Here is a 17,016-nt window from a genome sequence, read left to right as displayed (position 1 = left end):
ATTAAAATTACCAATAATCATGAAACATTTCTCAAACACTCATGAAATGAAAATTAAATTTTCATGAAAATGAAATTTAAATAAAAATTAAATGTGGTCATTTGATTGTGCTGCTGCTGCTAAGTCGCTTCAGTTGTGTCCGACTTGATTGTGCATGCTCCCAATAATTGTGTTGTGCAAAAATATACCATTGTTCTATCACAGACCATTAATTATTGACCAGACGTATTAATACCACTTTTGTTACCCAAACGTTATTGATCAGAGACGGTTCAATATTCACTAACATAGCAAATCAGTGTTAGTTTCTGCAAATATCACCTAGTCAATAATGTTAGGAGTGTCTTTCTCTCTGGCCTTGTATTTCCCCCTTGAATTTCCAGGCAGTTATCCACCTGCTGTCATACATTGATATGACAGGCATTTCTTTAAGAGCACTGTGAAATGAAATATTTCTTGCCATATCGGTGGACAACAAGTGTCATAGCTATCTGCGATTTTCTCTCTCCAGATGTGAATTTCTGAGCGATGCCAAAAAGCAGCACCACTCCCTACGTGAGGAACTTAAGGAAGTCACAGTCATCAGTGACTGTGCTGTGCTGGAGTTGCTCTGTCGTGTCCAACTCTTGACCCCATGGACTGCAGCCAGTCCTCCAATGTCAGCTGGTGAGCCCTAAGGGAAAATGCAGGATGCTGGCCCCAGATAGCTGAGATGCCTATGAAAGAAATGACTACAATAATCCCAAACTCTTGCACCTTCCCATACACAGAAGAGCACTAAATTCCTTAACTTGATATCTGGTTTTTCTTACTGAACAATAATCTTTGTTGTGCAGACTACCTGCTCCCTTCCTTACAAACTTGTATATAGCCTGACTCCCTCTCCCGCCTCCTGGGAGCTATGTCTTAGGGCTGAGATATTGTCTCCTGGGCTTGGAGTCCTGAACATTCCCAACTGAACAAAAGATTCTCTACTTTCAGGTTGTGACTAATTTTTTAGTGGACAGTGCCAGCCACTGAAACCCCACAAAAGAGGCCAATCTGTCACTCTCAGCCCCCCAGTGCCGAGACTGATAATAAGTAAGGCTGGGATAACTATTAATAACGAGGAGACGTGGAGCAGGTGTGCTGGGGGCGGTATGATGAGGCAGGTTCCATACAAGAGGAAACAGAGGAAAGAATGGGAGGTCCGCGGCAGAAGAGGCGGGACAAATCTCTCCTCCTGACCCAGGAACACCACGTGCGTAAACAAAGGGGTTCCAGAAGCCAGGTGCGAGCCGGGTGCCGGCTGTGGGAGGGGCGCCGGGCTGGGCGGGAAGGGACTTCTCCGTGCAGATTCTTTTCCTATTCAGGGGCCGCTTTCGGCTGTCGAAGGGCCTAACAAAATTATCTGCCACACAGTTACAGCTGAAAGGGAGCTTCCATCCAACTTTCCCTTTTTATAGACCACTATTTGGAGGACATAAAGAAGTGGAGTGATCTGTCCCAGGTCACAGGTCTGGGGCCCTGACTGCCAGTCGGTGGATTTTCCCGCCTGGGTTCCTCCCGCACTGCGCAGGTTATCAAATCCCCAAACTCTGCTCCCTGGCCCGAGGTCGCAGTCGGCTCGTGGGGACTACATCTCCCACAATGCCTTCGGCCCAGCCTCCCTCCCGCCGCCAGGCTGGGTCCGTATTCGCCAATGGGAAAGCAGAGTTTCCAGGGACCGTTCTCGGTGGCCAATGAGCGCGGCGGGGGGGCGGGCCTCTCCCGTCCATTGTTCTCGGTGCCCCTCGGGCTTGAGCCGCTGCGACTCCGGAGGGGCCGGACCGTGCCCGGGGGCGCTTTAGCGCGTGGAGCGACCGGGGAAGTGGCATCCGGTCTCTGGAGAGGTGAGCCCGGAGACAGACAGCCGGAGCCGCGCTGGCCGGGGGAGCAGCCCAAGGCCAGGGGATAACGGGCCTGGAGCCAGGGCGGGCAGCCCTGCTGGGGGAGGGGCGTCGGGGGCCGTGTTCGTGTCCTGCGGGCCCCCGGCTGTCCGAGCTTAGGCGCCAGGTCGGGCTCAGGGAGCCGACCTGAACTCTTCTCCCTAGCGGCGAGCTCCTTGTACATCCAGCCAGGGGCACAGGCTTTTTAGACTGAAAGGCACAGTGGACGACATCCCGCGCAGCTCATTTTAAAAATGGGGAAACTGAGCTTCTGAGGGGGCGTGTCTGGCCCCAAGTGGGACAACGCTTAAATTGTCCGGGAACGGTTTTCCTGCACCCCCCCCCCCCAAGTTAAGAATTATGTTATAACTGTTTCTTCTAGCCATTTGGTGAATACAGTTTGAGAGCTTTAGTGTTTCCACTGGCTTTTCTTTTTTCTTCTTTTTAAAAAGTTTTCCCGGGAGTGTTTCTGAGTCTTTATGCTGTAGGGATAATTTTTAAAAATACTTCATTGCCTTTTAGTCTTTGTTTTAAATAACTGCTCTCAACATTTTGTAGAATTTCTATCCAGGTTTGTTTTTTTTTCCTTGTGTATGTGTTCATTTTTAAAAGGAATTGGGGTCATACTGTGTCTGTGGTTTTTCTATCTTGCTGGTTTTGTTTTTATTCATTAGTTTTCTTATTATGAGGATTATCTTAAATCATTAATGATTAATAATTATTGTCAGCATAATTTTTTAAATATTTAAAAATACATACATCAGAGCACACAAATCTTAAACTTCATATGTATGCTCTTATGCAACCATTGCCAAATCAAGACATAAAACATTTTCAGCTCCTTTGAGCCCCTTCTCAGTAACATCCCACCACCCCCACCACCCCCCCGCCCCGGCAAATGTAGCCATTATTACATCATCAGTGTAGTTTTTAGTACATTTTACTGTATGGATGTGCCATAATTAACCATTCTCCTGCTGCTGGATTTTAAGGTGTCCGTTTTTTTTTTTGCAATTAGAAACGGTTGTGTGTCCTTGCAAATATTTAGTAAATTTAGCAAAGATGGTTATTTTAAAACATAAATTCCTGAGGGGCCATGGCTGGATCTAAGAATATGAGCATTTTAAAACATCATGTTTTAAAATATAATAATGCAGTTGAGATATTTCCTTCCTTTCACTGAGGCTCACAGTGCCTTGACATCTGATCCTTTGTAAATTCTTAAGACGTTCCTTTCAGATTAGTAGGATGGGTGTTCTTATCTGTTTATTAGGTAGTCCATGAGATTGTGTGACTGAGTTGTATGTTAGGTCAAGGTCACTGACTCTGCAGCAAATCTGAACTGACTTAGAGCAGGATAGCTCTGTCCTGGGTTCTTGCGAGGGCTTCGAATTTCTCATACTCATGCTTTGGTCTTTTGGGAAGAAAAACACTGTATTTTGTGCTTGTGATTCTTCTCTTGCCACGGAGATGGTTTCAGGAATAAGCCATTTTTCCTTTAAGAGGGACAGGAAACTTCTCCTGATTTGCGGATGTAAGAATCACTTGGTGGCCTGACCTGGGCTGTTGTGAGTTAGATTGTTTTAGGACCTTTTACTTATTGATCCTAGTTCTCTCTCTCATTCTTAGCCAGACCACTTGTTGAAACTGGAGAAGGGTGCCGTCTTCTCAGGGAGCCTGCCTGGAGAAGACCGAAGGTCAAGATCAGAAGCCTGAGTGATTCCAACCCAAGGACGTGGATGATGGCCTCAGAGGGGCCGAGAGTAACTGCTCCGCGAAGCCCTGTAGTCTGCCTCCCTCAGGAGGAAGACAACCAGGAGGAGGAGGTGGCCACCGTGATCCTGGAGGACGACTCCTGGGTACAGGAAGCTGTGCTGCAGGAAGATGGCCCTGAGACCGAGCCCTTTCCCCAGGGTGCTGGCAAGGGCAGCCCCCACGAGGACGTGGCCGGAGGGCCGCAGGGGGCACTCGGCCGCCTTCGAGAGCTCTGCCGGCGCTGGCTGAGGCCAGAGATGCACACCAAGGAGCAAATGCTGACCGTGCTACCCCGGGAAATTCAGGCCTGGCTGCAGGAGCATCGGCCCGAGAGTGGCGAGGAGGCGGTGGCCCTGGTGGAGGACTTGACCCAGACCCTTCGGGACAGTGGTGAGATGGAGAGCCTCACAGGGAGAGGGTGGGAGCTCCCTCCCAGCCCAAGATGGAGGGGTGCGGTGTTTGCAGAGGAGGAAAAGGCGCATCCCGGAACCGAGTCCCCGTCAGCCCATCCCGCCAGTCTGTGTGCAGGTGATCGGCACGCTGTCACCCCAGATGCCCTGGTTGTGTGCAGTGACAGTTCCAGAATTTCAGCATAAGGAATTACTCTTTGAAGTAATAAGAGTAACTTTTAGGGCTTAGAGGACTATTTTTTTTTCTACTTGGCTGTGCTGGGTCTTCGTTGCTGCTCAGGCTTTTCTGTAGTTGCAGCGAGCGGGGGCTACTCTCTAGTTGTGGTACACGGGCTTCTCATTGCGGTGGCTTCTCTTGTTGCGGAACATGGGCTCTAGGGCACAAGAGCTTTGTTAGTTGTAGCACATGGGCCTAGTTGCTCCGTAGCGTGTGGAATGTTCCCGATCAGGGATCAAACCCATATCTCCTGCATTGGCAGGTGGATTCTTTGCCACTGAGCCACCAGGGAAGCACAGGCCTACCGTTGGAGCCACAGGTACACGTTAGCGCAGTTGTTGTTTGTGCTGTAGTCGGGATGGTTGGGAAGCTGATGGAGGTAATGAGGAAAGGGACTGAAGGCCCCGGAAACCAGCTCTTGGCACCTGCACCTGGTTGTGCAGTACACATCCAGATACTTTAAGTTCTAGCAATTAGATAAACCAAATCCTGTTTTTTTTAAGTGATTATTTTTTGTGAAATCATGATAAATAACGAGTAAGCCAGCTAATAACTAGGGACTTAGTCTCTGGTATAAAGTCATCTTGGGCTCTTAAAAGAGTAATTCCAAACTGGAGCTTTTTGCAACTTAATATATTTGTCTCTGGTTTTATTATTACCTTGTGGGACCCACACATGCCATTCAGCCACCCTGCCTCCTTTCTGGTCTTCAGCTGTAAACTGGGCTGCCTTGATTACCAACTGTTTACTGCAGATCTGCCTGTGCCCCTGGGCTTCCTGGGTGCTCAGTGGTAAAAAAAATCTGCCTGCCATTGCAGGAGACATGATCCCTGGGTCGGGAAGATCTCCTGAAGAAGGAAGTGGCAATCCACTCCAGTGTTCTTGCCTAGGAAATCCCATGGACAGAGGAGCCTGGTGGGCTACAGTCCATGGGGTCCCAAGAGTTAGACATGACTTAGAGACTGAACAACAACCACCACTTGTACCCCTAGGACTGTTTCAGGACCCGTGGGAAACGGCGGCTACCTTTGTGCTGATGAGAACTGCAGAGGTTCAGGGAAAAGGGTTGGAGGGGAAAGGAGAGGCAAGGTCAGTGAAGGCTTTGTGAATGATGTGATCCTTGAGCAGGGGTTGAGCTGGTGGGGGGTTTGGAAAGGTGTGGGGGGAGGGGCAGGGTGTGGCATTCCAGGAGCTGTGCTAAGCAGAGGCCTGGGAGAGTGGACCCCCGTGGGATCATTCGGGTGACCGGCTGTAAGGAAGACTGGCAGATTGGAGTGGAAAGTGTGTTTTTAGGAAGTGGTGGGAAGTAGGGTTTGGGGGAAGGGTGGGTGAGGCTTTGGCCTCAGCAGATTGAAACCAGGGCCCCAGGGGCAAGGGAGGAAGCTGAGCTCAACGACAGGGTTCAGGTTTTATGCTGGAGGTGGGAGAGCAGCTGGGAAGCCACCTGGACGCTAGGTGTGCAGTGATGGGGTGGGGACAGCAAGGGAAGGGGAGGAGATGGGACATGTGAGAAAGAACTCATGGTAACACCAGCCAGCACTGATGGATCGTCTTTGTGAGCCAAGCAGTGTGCCTAGTATCTTGTATGCAAAACTCACATAGATGTCACCACCTTGAGAGATTGGCAGGATTATCATCACTGGGGAAGATAAGTGACTCCATTAAGATCATGCCCCCAGTATGAGGCTGAACAAGAATGCCAGCTCAGGGGTCTGAGGACGTGGCTCATGTTCTTAATCATTTCATCACAAATGAGATGCAAAGTCCTAGTTCTTGGTAGGGTATTGGAAAGAGGGGCTACAGATGAGGACTGTAGGTGACTCATCTGTAGGGTCACTAGGTGACTAGAGACTTCCCTGGTGGTCCATTGTTTGAGTCTCTTCGCTTTAAATGCAGGGGCCACAGGTTCAATCCTTGCTCAGGGAACTAGATCTTACATGCCGTGAGTGAGTGATAGTTGCTCAGTCGTGTCTGACTCTTTGCAACCCACCAGGCTCCTCTGTCCATGGAATTCTCCAGGCAAGAATACTGGAGTGAGTTGCCATTTCCTTTTCCTACATGCTGTGAGACATGACCAAAAAAAACTTTTTTTAAGACAAAGGTGACTAATTCAGAGGCATCTAGTCTAGAGGATTCAGAAGACTGGGAAGGGAAGATGGTTTAGGGGCGGAGTTGTAACAATGCCCAGAGACTTGGGAGGTGTGAATAAAGCCGTACTTTGGAGAAGAGGGTGGTCATGGAGGTTCCACTGTGAGCCCAGGCCTGCACTGAGCACCTTACACCTCTATCTCACTAATAATCCCATGAAGTGTGTGGGACCATGATGTAACAGAGGAGGGGACATGGACATTCAGCAAAGTCAAGCTCTTCTTTGAGAGCTGGTTCGTGGTGGAACCAGGATTCAAACTCCAGTCTGTTTGCTTCCACATGTGTTTGGGGGGATCTTAGAGGTTTTTTTTTTTTTTTTTTTTTTTTTTATTTATTCATTTATTTGGCTGCACTGGCTCTTAGATGTGGCTTACAGACTCTTACTTGGGGCGTGAGAGATCTAGTTCCCTGACCAGGGACAGAACCTGGGCCCCCTTCATTGGGAAGCCATGGAGTCTTAGCCAGTGGACCACCAGGGAAGTCCCTACCCCAGGTTTTATTTGAAGCAAAGTCCCAGATGGTCTTTGACCCTGAAAAATAACTTTTAATTTTACTCTTCCTGCTTAAAAAAAGCAAAAGCCTCTCATCCTTTTTAAAAACCTTGTTTACTTTTCTGGCGGATGTAACAAGTCTGTGATGAATATCAGGCTCTTGAGTCAGAGGCTAAAGAGAGGCCAGAGGGCTGAAGGGCTGAGGAGAAGCCCTGGGCTATTGTGCAGTTGGAGTCACAGAGCGGGGGGTCACGCCTCACGAGGCATCTCTGACGCAATGACTGGCCCCCACTGTGACCGCCTTCCCCACCTGGCTTGTTGGAGGGGCTTTGTTTCATCTTTCATGGGACGTCCCAGATGGAGAATGTCCAGACTGAGCAGCTTGTCAGATTTCTGCCTCTGAGGTCATCTTCATTGGTTTTCATTTCTTCAGCATGTGTTCCTGACCTGCCTGGTGATTGCTCAGAGGAACCTCTGCAGTAATCTCCATCTCTTGTCAAGCATGTCCTCAGGATAAGACCACTTGACCTCTAGTCTGTTTGTCCAGCCTGGGACCTTTGGTCACATGTTTTACCCAGTACATTTTAAAGACCTGATTAGACCATGTTGTTTAATATTTGTCTAGCAGGCACCTCTGGGTGTTCCCAGATCAAATATCTTGTCGTTTCAGTTGAGACTGGACCTGTATTAATAGTTTTGAAATTTATTTCCCACAGTTCTGGAGACTCTTTTAAGTCCAAGATCCAAGTGCCATCAGATCTGGTGAGAACCTGCTACCTGGCTCACAAACGGATGTTTTCTTTTTTTTAACTAATTAATTAACTTGGCTGCATTGGGTCTTAGTTGCAGCGCGCGGGATCTTCCTTGCGGTGCAGACGTTCTAGTTGTGGCACGTGGGCTCCAGAGCACTCGGGCTCAGTAGTTATGGCTCTCCGGCTTAGTTGCCCCCCTGCATGTGGGATCCTAGGTCCCCAACCAGGGCTTGAATCTGAGTCCTCTGTGTTGCAAGGCAGATTCTTAATTACTGGGCCACCAGGGAAGTCCCTTATATTAATAGTTTATGAGGTAAAGTTCATCTCTCTTTGCGTTTCCCAAGGACATTTTTGATCCCTCTGCATGCATATTCAGTTGCTTAGTTGTGTTCGACTCTGCGACCCCCAGACACCTCTGTCCATGGAATTCTCCAGGCAAGAATACTGGAGTAGTTTGCTGTGAACTCCATTCCCAGCCCTCATTCAGGCTTTTGCTATTTCACCAGACTGGCAGGAGCCTCCAGAGGGAACATGCCTTCAGCCTCTTCCGCCTGCATGGCAGCTGCTGCAGTCCTACCTGAGCGATGGGGCACTTCTGCTTACACATCCTCTCTAGTCCCCCAGTGTCCCCAGATCAAGCAAGACCTCTTTGTTCTGCTCGCACTCGTGGCCCTGTGTGGCCTGGCCCAGGTGGCCCCTGGCTGGTCATCCCCTGATCCCCTCACCCCTCGCTGCATTCAGATCATGCTGTTCCTTGAACGTAACCTGTGCTTGTAGCTTTCACCTGTGCTGCTGAATCGTGACTTGGAATGGCCTTGTTCCATCCCTGTGTGATGGTCATCCTCTGAGTACACACCTTGGGACACGTACCTGCTCCATAAAGCAGGTGCTTACTTACGGCCTCTCTTCCCCGTCCCTAGATCCGCCACCTAAGAGCATCTCTGTCACCTCTGCTTGAAGTCATCGCCCCTGGAACATTCAGATCTCCTTCTCTTTTGGCTTTGTATCATATATTGTTTTCAGATTTTTTTTTTTTTGATGTGGACCATTTTTAAAGTCTTTATGGAACTTGTTACAATATTATTTCTGTTTTATGTTTTGAATTTTTGGCCACAAGGCACGTGGGGTCTTAGTTCCTTGACCAGGGATGGAACCCACACCCCCTGCACTGGAGGGTGAAGTCTCAACCACTGAACCATCAGGGAAGTCTCTTGTTTTCTGTTTGTATTGGTCCTCATCTTATTTTTTCTAGGAGCCTATAAAATCCCCAAAGTCAAGGAACCTGTCTTCTTTTCCATTTTTTTTAAAAACAGCATGCAGTACAGTGCCCTGCACATAGTGGAGACTCGTTGTCGGAGTGAGAAAAATGAATCTTTCCTGTGTGGAGAAACAACTGCTGGGTCAATGAAGGAGGCAGATGGATAGCTTCATCATTCCAGGCTTATCTGCCTTTCCCTTGAGAAAGCCAAGCTAAACTTGTGTTTTAAAACATAATGGGGTCAAGCCCAAAGTTAGCACAATATTCCAAAATCTCAAAAGGGAGACTGGGTAAGACCTGGGAGAATTCTCAGGCTGGAAGGGAAGTCAGGCCAGGCAGCTTAGTACAGCAAGAGAGGACCTATGCCTTTTTTTTTTTTTTTTTTTTTTTTTTTAATATTTAGGTATTTATTTGACTGTACCCAGTTTTGGTTGCAGCACACGGGATCTTTAGTTGCATGAAAACTCTGAGTTGTGGCATGTGGGATCTAGTACCCTGACCAGGGATTGAACCCGGGCCCCCTGCATTGGGAGCGCGGAGTCTTAGCCACTGGCCACCAGGGAAGCCCCGAGAGCACCTGCTCTTAGGTTTTCACTCTTGGAAGCTCTGTATTAATTCTTTGTTTATATTTAGCAAACTCAATGGGTATTATCATCTTTTTTGGGGGGGGGTATTATCATCTTTTACGCTGTTTTTTTTTTTTTATGCTGTTGTTAAATACATTTTTATAATTTTATTTATTTATTTATTTAGGGCTGTGCTGGGTCCCTGTTGCTGTGCGGGCTTCCTCTAGTTGCGGTTCGAGGGCTTCCCATCACAGTGGCTTCTCTTGTTGCAGAGCGCGGGCTCTAGGCATGTGGGCTCAGTAGTTGTGTCTCCCAGGCTCTAGAGCATGGGCTCAGTAGTTGTGGTACACAAGCTTAGTTGCCCCACAGCACATGGAATTATCCCTGGCCAGGGATCGAACCCATGTCCCCTGCATTGGTTGGTGGACTTTTTATGTAAAAACACTGAGCCAGCAGGGAGCCCATATACTCTCTTGTCAATAAGAAGAGTAGAGAGCAGTGTAGGGTTATAAAGGTATATGTCTTCTTAAAGCCACGATTCTCAGGTTCAGAACAACATCACTTTTAATTCACTTAAATATTTGAAATGTATACCACACAGAACTCTTGGGATGTAATGTTATTACTAAACTATTTGGCAGTCATTCATTTAAACTGATAACAGCTCCTTGCTGTTTTTACCAGCACTTCGTCTTTCAAGCAGTCAGAGTTCAGGGGGAACAATGGTCCAAGCCACTTAGGTGCTATCGGGTTCCCACCAGGCTCGCCAAGGCAGCACCCTGACAGGGATAATCCCACTGGGGCATCAGCTGTATGAGAATTGGAGACCCACTTCTGCATTTCAAACCAGTGGCTCTGACCATGGTATTGAGACCCAGCGGTATGTCACAGTCAGGTGGGAAGGACCTTTCAAGAATTGTGAGCCTAACACACACTAAAGCACTGATGTCTGTGACCAGTGATCTCATTGTTCATTTACAGCACATGCATACTTATCCCCATATTGACAGCAAATTTCTCCACACTTTATTCTGATATGCTTTCTAGTATGGGAGAGAAAGCAGAGGCCTCTGGCTGGGCAGGGGGACACACGTGGCCCTCTGAATTCCATGTGAGCCTAGAGCCTGGGTCAGGGTAGGAAAATGCAAGAACCATTGGTTTAGGATGCATTATAATTGTCTACTAACCAATAAGGGTCCTTTGACAATTCAATAGTATTTGGACAGTGGTCTGACCCTTTTGAAAAAACTAAAAGTGGATCTCTGCTTCCTAACTTACATAGAAATAGAGCCCTGCTTCACAAGTTACACAGAAATAAATTCAGATGAGTTACAGATCTATACTGTAAACCATCTTAAATCACCTATAGGAGAGTATTTTTGGAATCTTGCAGTGGGGTAGGACTGCAATCTTAAAACAAGTCATCAAAGCTAGATTGGACTCATGGAAACAAACAAACAAAAGTCCTTTATATTAAAAAGATACTTTGAAGAAAGTTCAAAGCCAGTTCAGAGACTGGGAGGAAATATTTGCAACAAAGCCTGCAGTGTAGCAGATAAGAGTCAAAATCTTGCTCTATAAGAGCATCTACAATTCATAAAAAAAGTCAACCCAGTGGAATAAAAGGTAAAAGATATGACCTGGCAATTTAGAAATGAATAAAAATGAATTATATCCATAAGAAAAGATGTTCCGCTTCACAGATTACCAGGGAAATACCCATTAAATCGAGATGCTATTCTGTAGCCTGTGAGACCATCAGAAATGGAGTAGTGTGACTTCCCTGGTGGCTCAGTGGTTAGGACTTCGCCTTCCAATGAGTGCAGTGTGGGTTTGATCCCTGGTCTGGGACCTGAGATATTCCACATACCTTAAGGGCAAAAGGCCAAAATATACAACAGAAGCAATATTGTAACACATTCAATAAAGACTTAAAAAATGGTCCCATGTCCAAAAAAAACCAAAAAACAAAAAATTGGATCATGTTTAGAAGAATTCTCTGCCTTTTTGAGCATTGACTTCCTTTCAAACTGATTCCAGAATTCTTCTACTAAGTAATATGTTTTATTTATGTGTTTATTTTTGGCTCTGCTGGGTCTTCATTGCTGTGCAGGCTTTTTCTCTAGTTGCGCAAGTAGGGGCTACTCTCTGGTGGTGGTGCGTGGGCTTGTCACTGCAGTGGCCGCTCTTGTTGCAGAGCACAGGCTCCAGAGCTTGAGAGCTTCCGCAGCTGCAGCCCTCGGGGCTCTGGAGCACAGGCTCAATAGTTGTAGGGTCTTCCTGGATCCGGCATTGAACCCATGTCTCCCACATGGGCAGGGGATTTCTTCACTGCTGAGCCACCAGGGAAGCCCCTCCCCTTTGGTTTTCTTTTCTCATCATTACAGGAAATTGAGTACAAATTGCACATTTTTCCTCATTGTTTCAGATTTTGAGATCCAGAGTGAAAATTGGGAGAGCTCCAACCAGGACATATTCGAGGACGTCGACTCCCACGAGATGTTCTCAGACGTGCCGGAAGGGGAAGCCATCCCGCAGTCCGACTGGGAAAGTGACGTGGAGAGAGACTGCAACCCCCAGGGGCCCCGGAGAAACACCCCCAGGAAGGACCACGGGGTGGTGCCCGCCCCGGGAAGGGAAGCTGGCCAGCTCATCGGCCTCCAGGGCACCTACCTGGGCGAGAAGCCCTACGAGTGTCCCCAGTGCGGGAAAACCTTCAGCCGAAAGTCCCACCTCATCACCCACGAGCGGACTCACACGGGCGAGAAATACTACAAATGTGACGAGTGCGGCAAGAGCTTCAGCGACGGCTCCAACTTCAGCAGGCACCAGACCACACACACCGGGGAGAAGCCCTACAAGTGCCGGGACTGCGGCAAAAGCTTCAGCCGGAGCGCCAACCTCATCACCCACCAGCGGATCCATACGGGCGAGAAGCCCTTCCGGTGCGCTGAGTGCGGCAAGAGCTTCAGCCGGAGCCCCAACCTCATCGCGCACCAGCGGACCCACACGGGCGAGAAGCCCTACTCGTGCCCCGAGTGCGGCAAGAGCTTCGGCAACCGGTCCAGCCTGAACACGCACCAGGGAATCCACACAGGCGAGAAGCCCTACGAGTGCAAGGAGTGCGGCGAGAGCTTCAGCTACAACTCCAACCTCATCAGGCACCAGCGGATCCACACGGGCGAGAAGCCCTACAAGTGTCCCGACTGCGGCCAGAGGTTCAGCCAGAGCTCGGCCCTCATCACCCATCGGAGGACGCACACGGGCGAGAAGCCCTACCAGTGCGGTGAGTGCGGCAAGAGCTTCAGCCGCAGCTCCAACCTGGCCACGCACCGCCGGACCCACCTGGTGGAGAAGCCCTACAAGTGTGGGGAGTGCGGCAAAAGCTTCAGCCAGAGCTCCAGCCTTATCGCCCACCAGGGCACGCACACGGGCGAGAAGCCCTACGAGTGCCGGACGTGCGGGGAGAGCTTCAGCTGGAGCTCCAACCTCCTGAAGCACCAGCGGATCCACACAGGCGAGAAGCCCTACAAGTGCGGGGAGTGCGGGAAGGGCTTCAGCCAGCGCTCCCAGCTGGTGGTGCACCAGCGGACGCACACGGGCGAGAAGCCCTACAAGTGCCTCATGTGCGGCAAGAGCTTCAGCCGGGGCTCCATCCTGGTCATGCACCAGAGGGCCCACCTGGGGGACAAGCCCTACCGCTGTCCCGAGTGCGGCAAGGGCTTCAGCTGGAATTCAGTGCTTATCATCCACCAGCGGATCCACACGGGTGAGAAGCCCTACAAGTGCCCCGAGTGCGGCAAGGGCTTCAGCAACAGTTCCAATTTCATCACCCATCAGCGAACTCACCTGAAGGAGAAGCTCTACTGAAAGGGCAGAGAGGGAGGGAGCATGAGGCACAGGGGGCCCGGGAAAGGGACCAGCCACCCTGCCCTCATGCAGGGATGCGTCTTTAGAGGAGCCGTTCCTCCTGAAGGCGTGTTGCCAGGATCTTAACCCCTGCTCACTCTCACTGCTAGGATCCCGTCACATCAGAGTCAGAGTCAGATGGCGAGAACCGAGCATGGGAACGGAAGCTCGGAAAGTTCAGTCCATTTCCTGTGACATTTCTCGACTCGGTTGGCTCCGTCTCTCCTGAACCTCTGTGCCTCCGTTTCCCCTTTGATAGAACAGGGAAGGTAGTTCTCCGTGTGCAACAGAAGCCAGCGGGGCCCTCGTTGCAGAGAGAGGCCCCAGACCTGGTCCTCCTGCTGCCACTGGGGCTGAGGTCCCTTCACCCGAGCTGCGAGCATCCCAGGCCCCGGGCCTTGGCAGAACTGGCTCTTCCTGCCTCTGGGTCCTGGGTTTGGATTTCGGGTCAAGGCGGAGGGCTTCTCCTGTTCTGAGTCATCCACATGAAGGTAAAGTCCTTTCCTAGAAAGTATCAGGAACATGGAAACACGAGGGAGTCTAGCCAGGAACCTTTCCATTGATAGGAGGTTGCCCAGGGCTGCCAGGGAAGGCATGACGGAGAAGCGACGTGTTTACTTTTTGTCTCTGCTCACTGTCCTGGGGTAGGTCGGCTGGGGGTGGGGGACGCACATACTCTTGCAGAGTTTCAGTTTTCGAGTGTGAGGTGTCATCGGAGCCCTCAGCTGCCCCCCTGGTGCGTGGTGTTTCTGTCTCATTCCGGGTGATCGTCCTGCACTCTGCAGAGTGGCCTTGCATCTTTGCCCGCCAGATCCGTGGCCCTGTAATCGCCACCCTGTGTATTTGTCGTTTCTGTCTTACGTACGCAGACCTAGAGTTCCATCTGGTGGCATTTGTGTACAGAGAGCATTCTTTTTACGGTTGATTTTGAGGCCACATCGTCTGTCGCCTGAAGAGATCTGGGCTTGAATCAAGAGAAGGTGTCTCCCTTAATCTTGAGACGCTCCCAGGGCTTTGTTCTCGGCCATGAAACAGTCGAGACAGGATGATAGCAGGTGAAGGGGTTTGTTAGGAGGGAAGAGGATGGTAAAAACAGGTTTTTCTCTCCTATGCGTGGGGTCTGCACTCAGAATGCACCTTGGTTTTTACAGGATGGCTGCTCCAAATCGCCTAATAAAGTCGAGTCCCATTCTTTTCCCGAGTCTGTCTTTTCACATATGTTAAAAACCCAAGCTTGAGTGTTAGAAAACCTGTGTCTCACTTCCCCATTCCATCCACCCGCTCACCTCCTGCCTCAGACCAGAAGTAGTCCAAGACCTTTAGATTAAAAGGGTCACTTGCTTCAAAGAGCACAGCTTTAAGGCAAACCTGGTCCCAGGTGTTCGACCAGTGTGCACACCTCTCCACTTGCCCTTTGCCATCGCTGCATCTAGCCTGTCAACCGGCGCCTGGAGCCCCAGCTTTGGTTCCTGTGCCAGATTGCCTCCCCAGGAGGTATCATCTCCATCCAGAATCGACTAAGACACAGGAAGCTTTAGGCAGCAGCAGCTGTTACACCAAACCACTAGGCTGTGAGATCCCCATCGCTGGCTCCATTCCTTCACTTACTGAGAAAACGTACTGAGGGCGTGTGTACCCTCGCTGTGCTGGGTGCTGGGGAGAGGCCGTGAACAAGCAGTTCTGTTGCGCATCGTCATGCCGCTTTCCTGGGGGAGAGATTCCCGTCTGTCTGGGAAGAGACAAGGTCTGCCCTGCCTGTAAGGGAGGGGGACCAGGAGGGTTTCCTCAGTGATGCCCTGAAATTTGGGTTGTAGAAGATGGTGGCTCTCTTCCAAGTCTCACCTCAAGAAAACAATTGATACTAAGCTTTTTAAACTTTTCTAAGTAAATTTCCTTCTTTATTCCTCCCTACCTGGTAGAAACACAAAATATCCTGGGAATAAAAAGCAAACAAGGTTAGCTAGAATTGCAGAATCAATCAGGCAGGAACCAGGTTAGGAAAATGACCGATGGTGGTTTTCTAGAAAGGTTGAGAGCCCCTGGCTTCCTGTCCTGCTTGCAGCTAGAGGGGGTCTGCAGAGGCAGAGAGGGGTCTGTGTGGCAGGTGTGTTGGATGGAAGGACACAGTTTGTTCCCCTAAAAAACATCGAGAAGCCCCCACCCCCTGGGCAGATCCACCTCTGCCAGACGTGTCTCTGTAACAGACCATCTCCCCTTCAAGGTACATATGTTTAGGGACCAAGTTTTTTATTACCAATTTGTTTCTAAGTTCATGAGGACAGCCGTGGGACAATTAAAAGCCCACAAAAGGTTTATTTGCCTTGCTCTCAGTGTGGCCCCACAACGACCACCCTGTACCCTCTGGCCCGTGCCAGCCCCCAGGCCTCTGCTCACCTCTGAGAACCTTGAGCCTGCCTGGTGTGGCCTCCCTCAGCGTCCCGCCCCGAAACCAGCCAACTTCTCTGAACCTTCCCACTTCTCGCCTCAGGGCTCAGCCTGGAGATGCACTTTCGGTTGTCCACCTGCCGCTCGCCTCCACCTCCCTGCAGAGCTCAGGACCTTGCTCTTCTGCGGTTTTCTCCCTCAATTTCTAGTCTGTCCCTCTCTACTGGCTCCTTCCTGCGACTTCCCTCTAGTGTTCCTAGAGCCTCAGACTCCCAAGTTCAGAACTCACGCCCCCACCTGCCTGCCTCTATCTCCTGTGACCAGGGTGCTGGTGACAGGTGAATTTCCTTTTCGTGAGTAGCACCGCCATCCACTAGGTCTCACCCAACCCAGAAACCTGGGAGTCACCCAAGACTTCTTCCTTCCAATCTCTTAGAGCCATTCGGGAACCAGGCCCTACAGAATTCTTAGCCATTTGGGAATACAAGTGCCCATGGAGTGTCGAGAGCTGGACTGACCTGGCTCTGGGCACACTTGTGCCACTAACCACACACCCTCACTCTTATTATTAGAGATTTTACAATTTATTAGAGATTTTACAATTTGAGGCAGGTAATCATGAGACTTCCTCTTGTTTTCCATGGACTTCTACTTCCCTGTGAGTTGCATTTCTGGTTTGCAGTAACCCATAATAGCTGAGAGTTGCACAGTCTATGGCAAGGCTACTCTGCACAGGCAGCATGCTTATCAGCTCTACATGCAGGACTGAATCCTGACAACCACCCTGTGAGGTAGTAAGTTATCCCCACTTCACAGATGAGGACCTGGAGACCCAGAGGAGAGAGGTTCAGTTTGTTACTTGCCCAGCTGCTGCTGCTGCTAAGTCGCTTCAGTCATGTCCGACTCTATGCAACCCTACCAGGCTCCCCCGTCCCTGGGATTCTCCAGGCAAGAACAGTGGAGTGGGTTGCCATTTCCTTCTCCAATGCATGAAAGTGAAAGTGAAGTCGCTCAGTCGTGTCCGACTCTTAGCGACCCCATGGACTGCAGCCCACCAGGCTCCTCCGTCCATGGGATTTTCCAGGCAAGAGTACTGGAGTGGGGTGCCATTGCCTTCTTCGAACTTGCCCAGCACCTGTCGCTTAACCACTCTACTCCTGAAGTCAATTCACCCCACTGCATTTTTTTTTAAGTGTTTTTTTGCCATACCACATGGCA

At 49.9% G+C, this 17,016-nt stretch overlaps 1 protein-coding gene across 3 annotated transcripts; it reads left to right on the top strand.

Moving 5' to 3' along the window:
• Nucleotides 1-1,511: 1,511 nt before the first annotated feature.
• ZSCAN2 (zinc finger and SCAN domain containing 2) lies at nucleotides 1,512-14,607 on the top strand. 3 transcript variants are annotated; one of them, XM_044932815.1, is made up of 4 exons: nucleotides 1,512-1,871; nucleotides 3,537-4,052; nucleotides 7,645-7,690; nucleotides 11,933-12,069. In XM_044932815.1, coding segments are annotated over exons 1-4 (753 nt in total). In that variant the 5' UTR covers nucleotides 1,512-1,681; the 3' UTR covers nucleotides 11,934-12,069. The 3 variants fall into 3 exon arrangements, with proteins under 3 accessions (XP_044788750.1, XP_006058345.3, XP_044788749.1); XM_006058283.3 differs by lacking the exon at nucleotides 7,645-7,690 and having other exon boundaries at nucleotides 1,640-1,871; nucleotides 11,933-14,607; XM_044932814.1 differs by lacking the exon at nucleotides 7,645-7,690 and having other exon boundaries at nucleotides 1,745-1,871; nucleotides 3,541-4,052; nucleotides 11,933-14,607.
• Nucleotides 14,608-17,016: the final 2,409 nt, after the last annotated feature.

The sequence above is a fragment of the Bubalus bubalis genome, chromosome 20 (assembly GCF_019923935.1).
Source record: "Bubalus bubalis isolate 160015118507 breed Murrah chromosome 20, NDDB_SH_1, whole genome shotgun sequence".
Lineage (NCBI taxonomy): Eukaryota > Metazoa > Chordata > Mammalia > Artiodactyla > Bovidae > Bubalus > Bubalus bubalis.
Note: the sequence above shows the minus strand (reverse complement) of the source record. Positions and strands in the feature narration are given on the sequence as shown.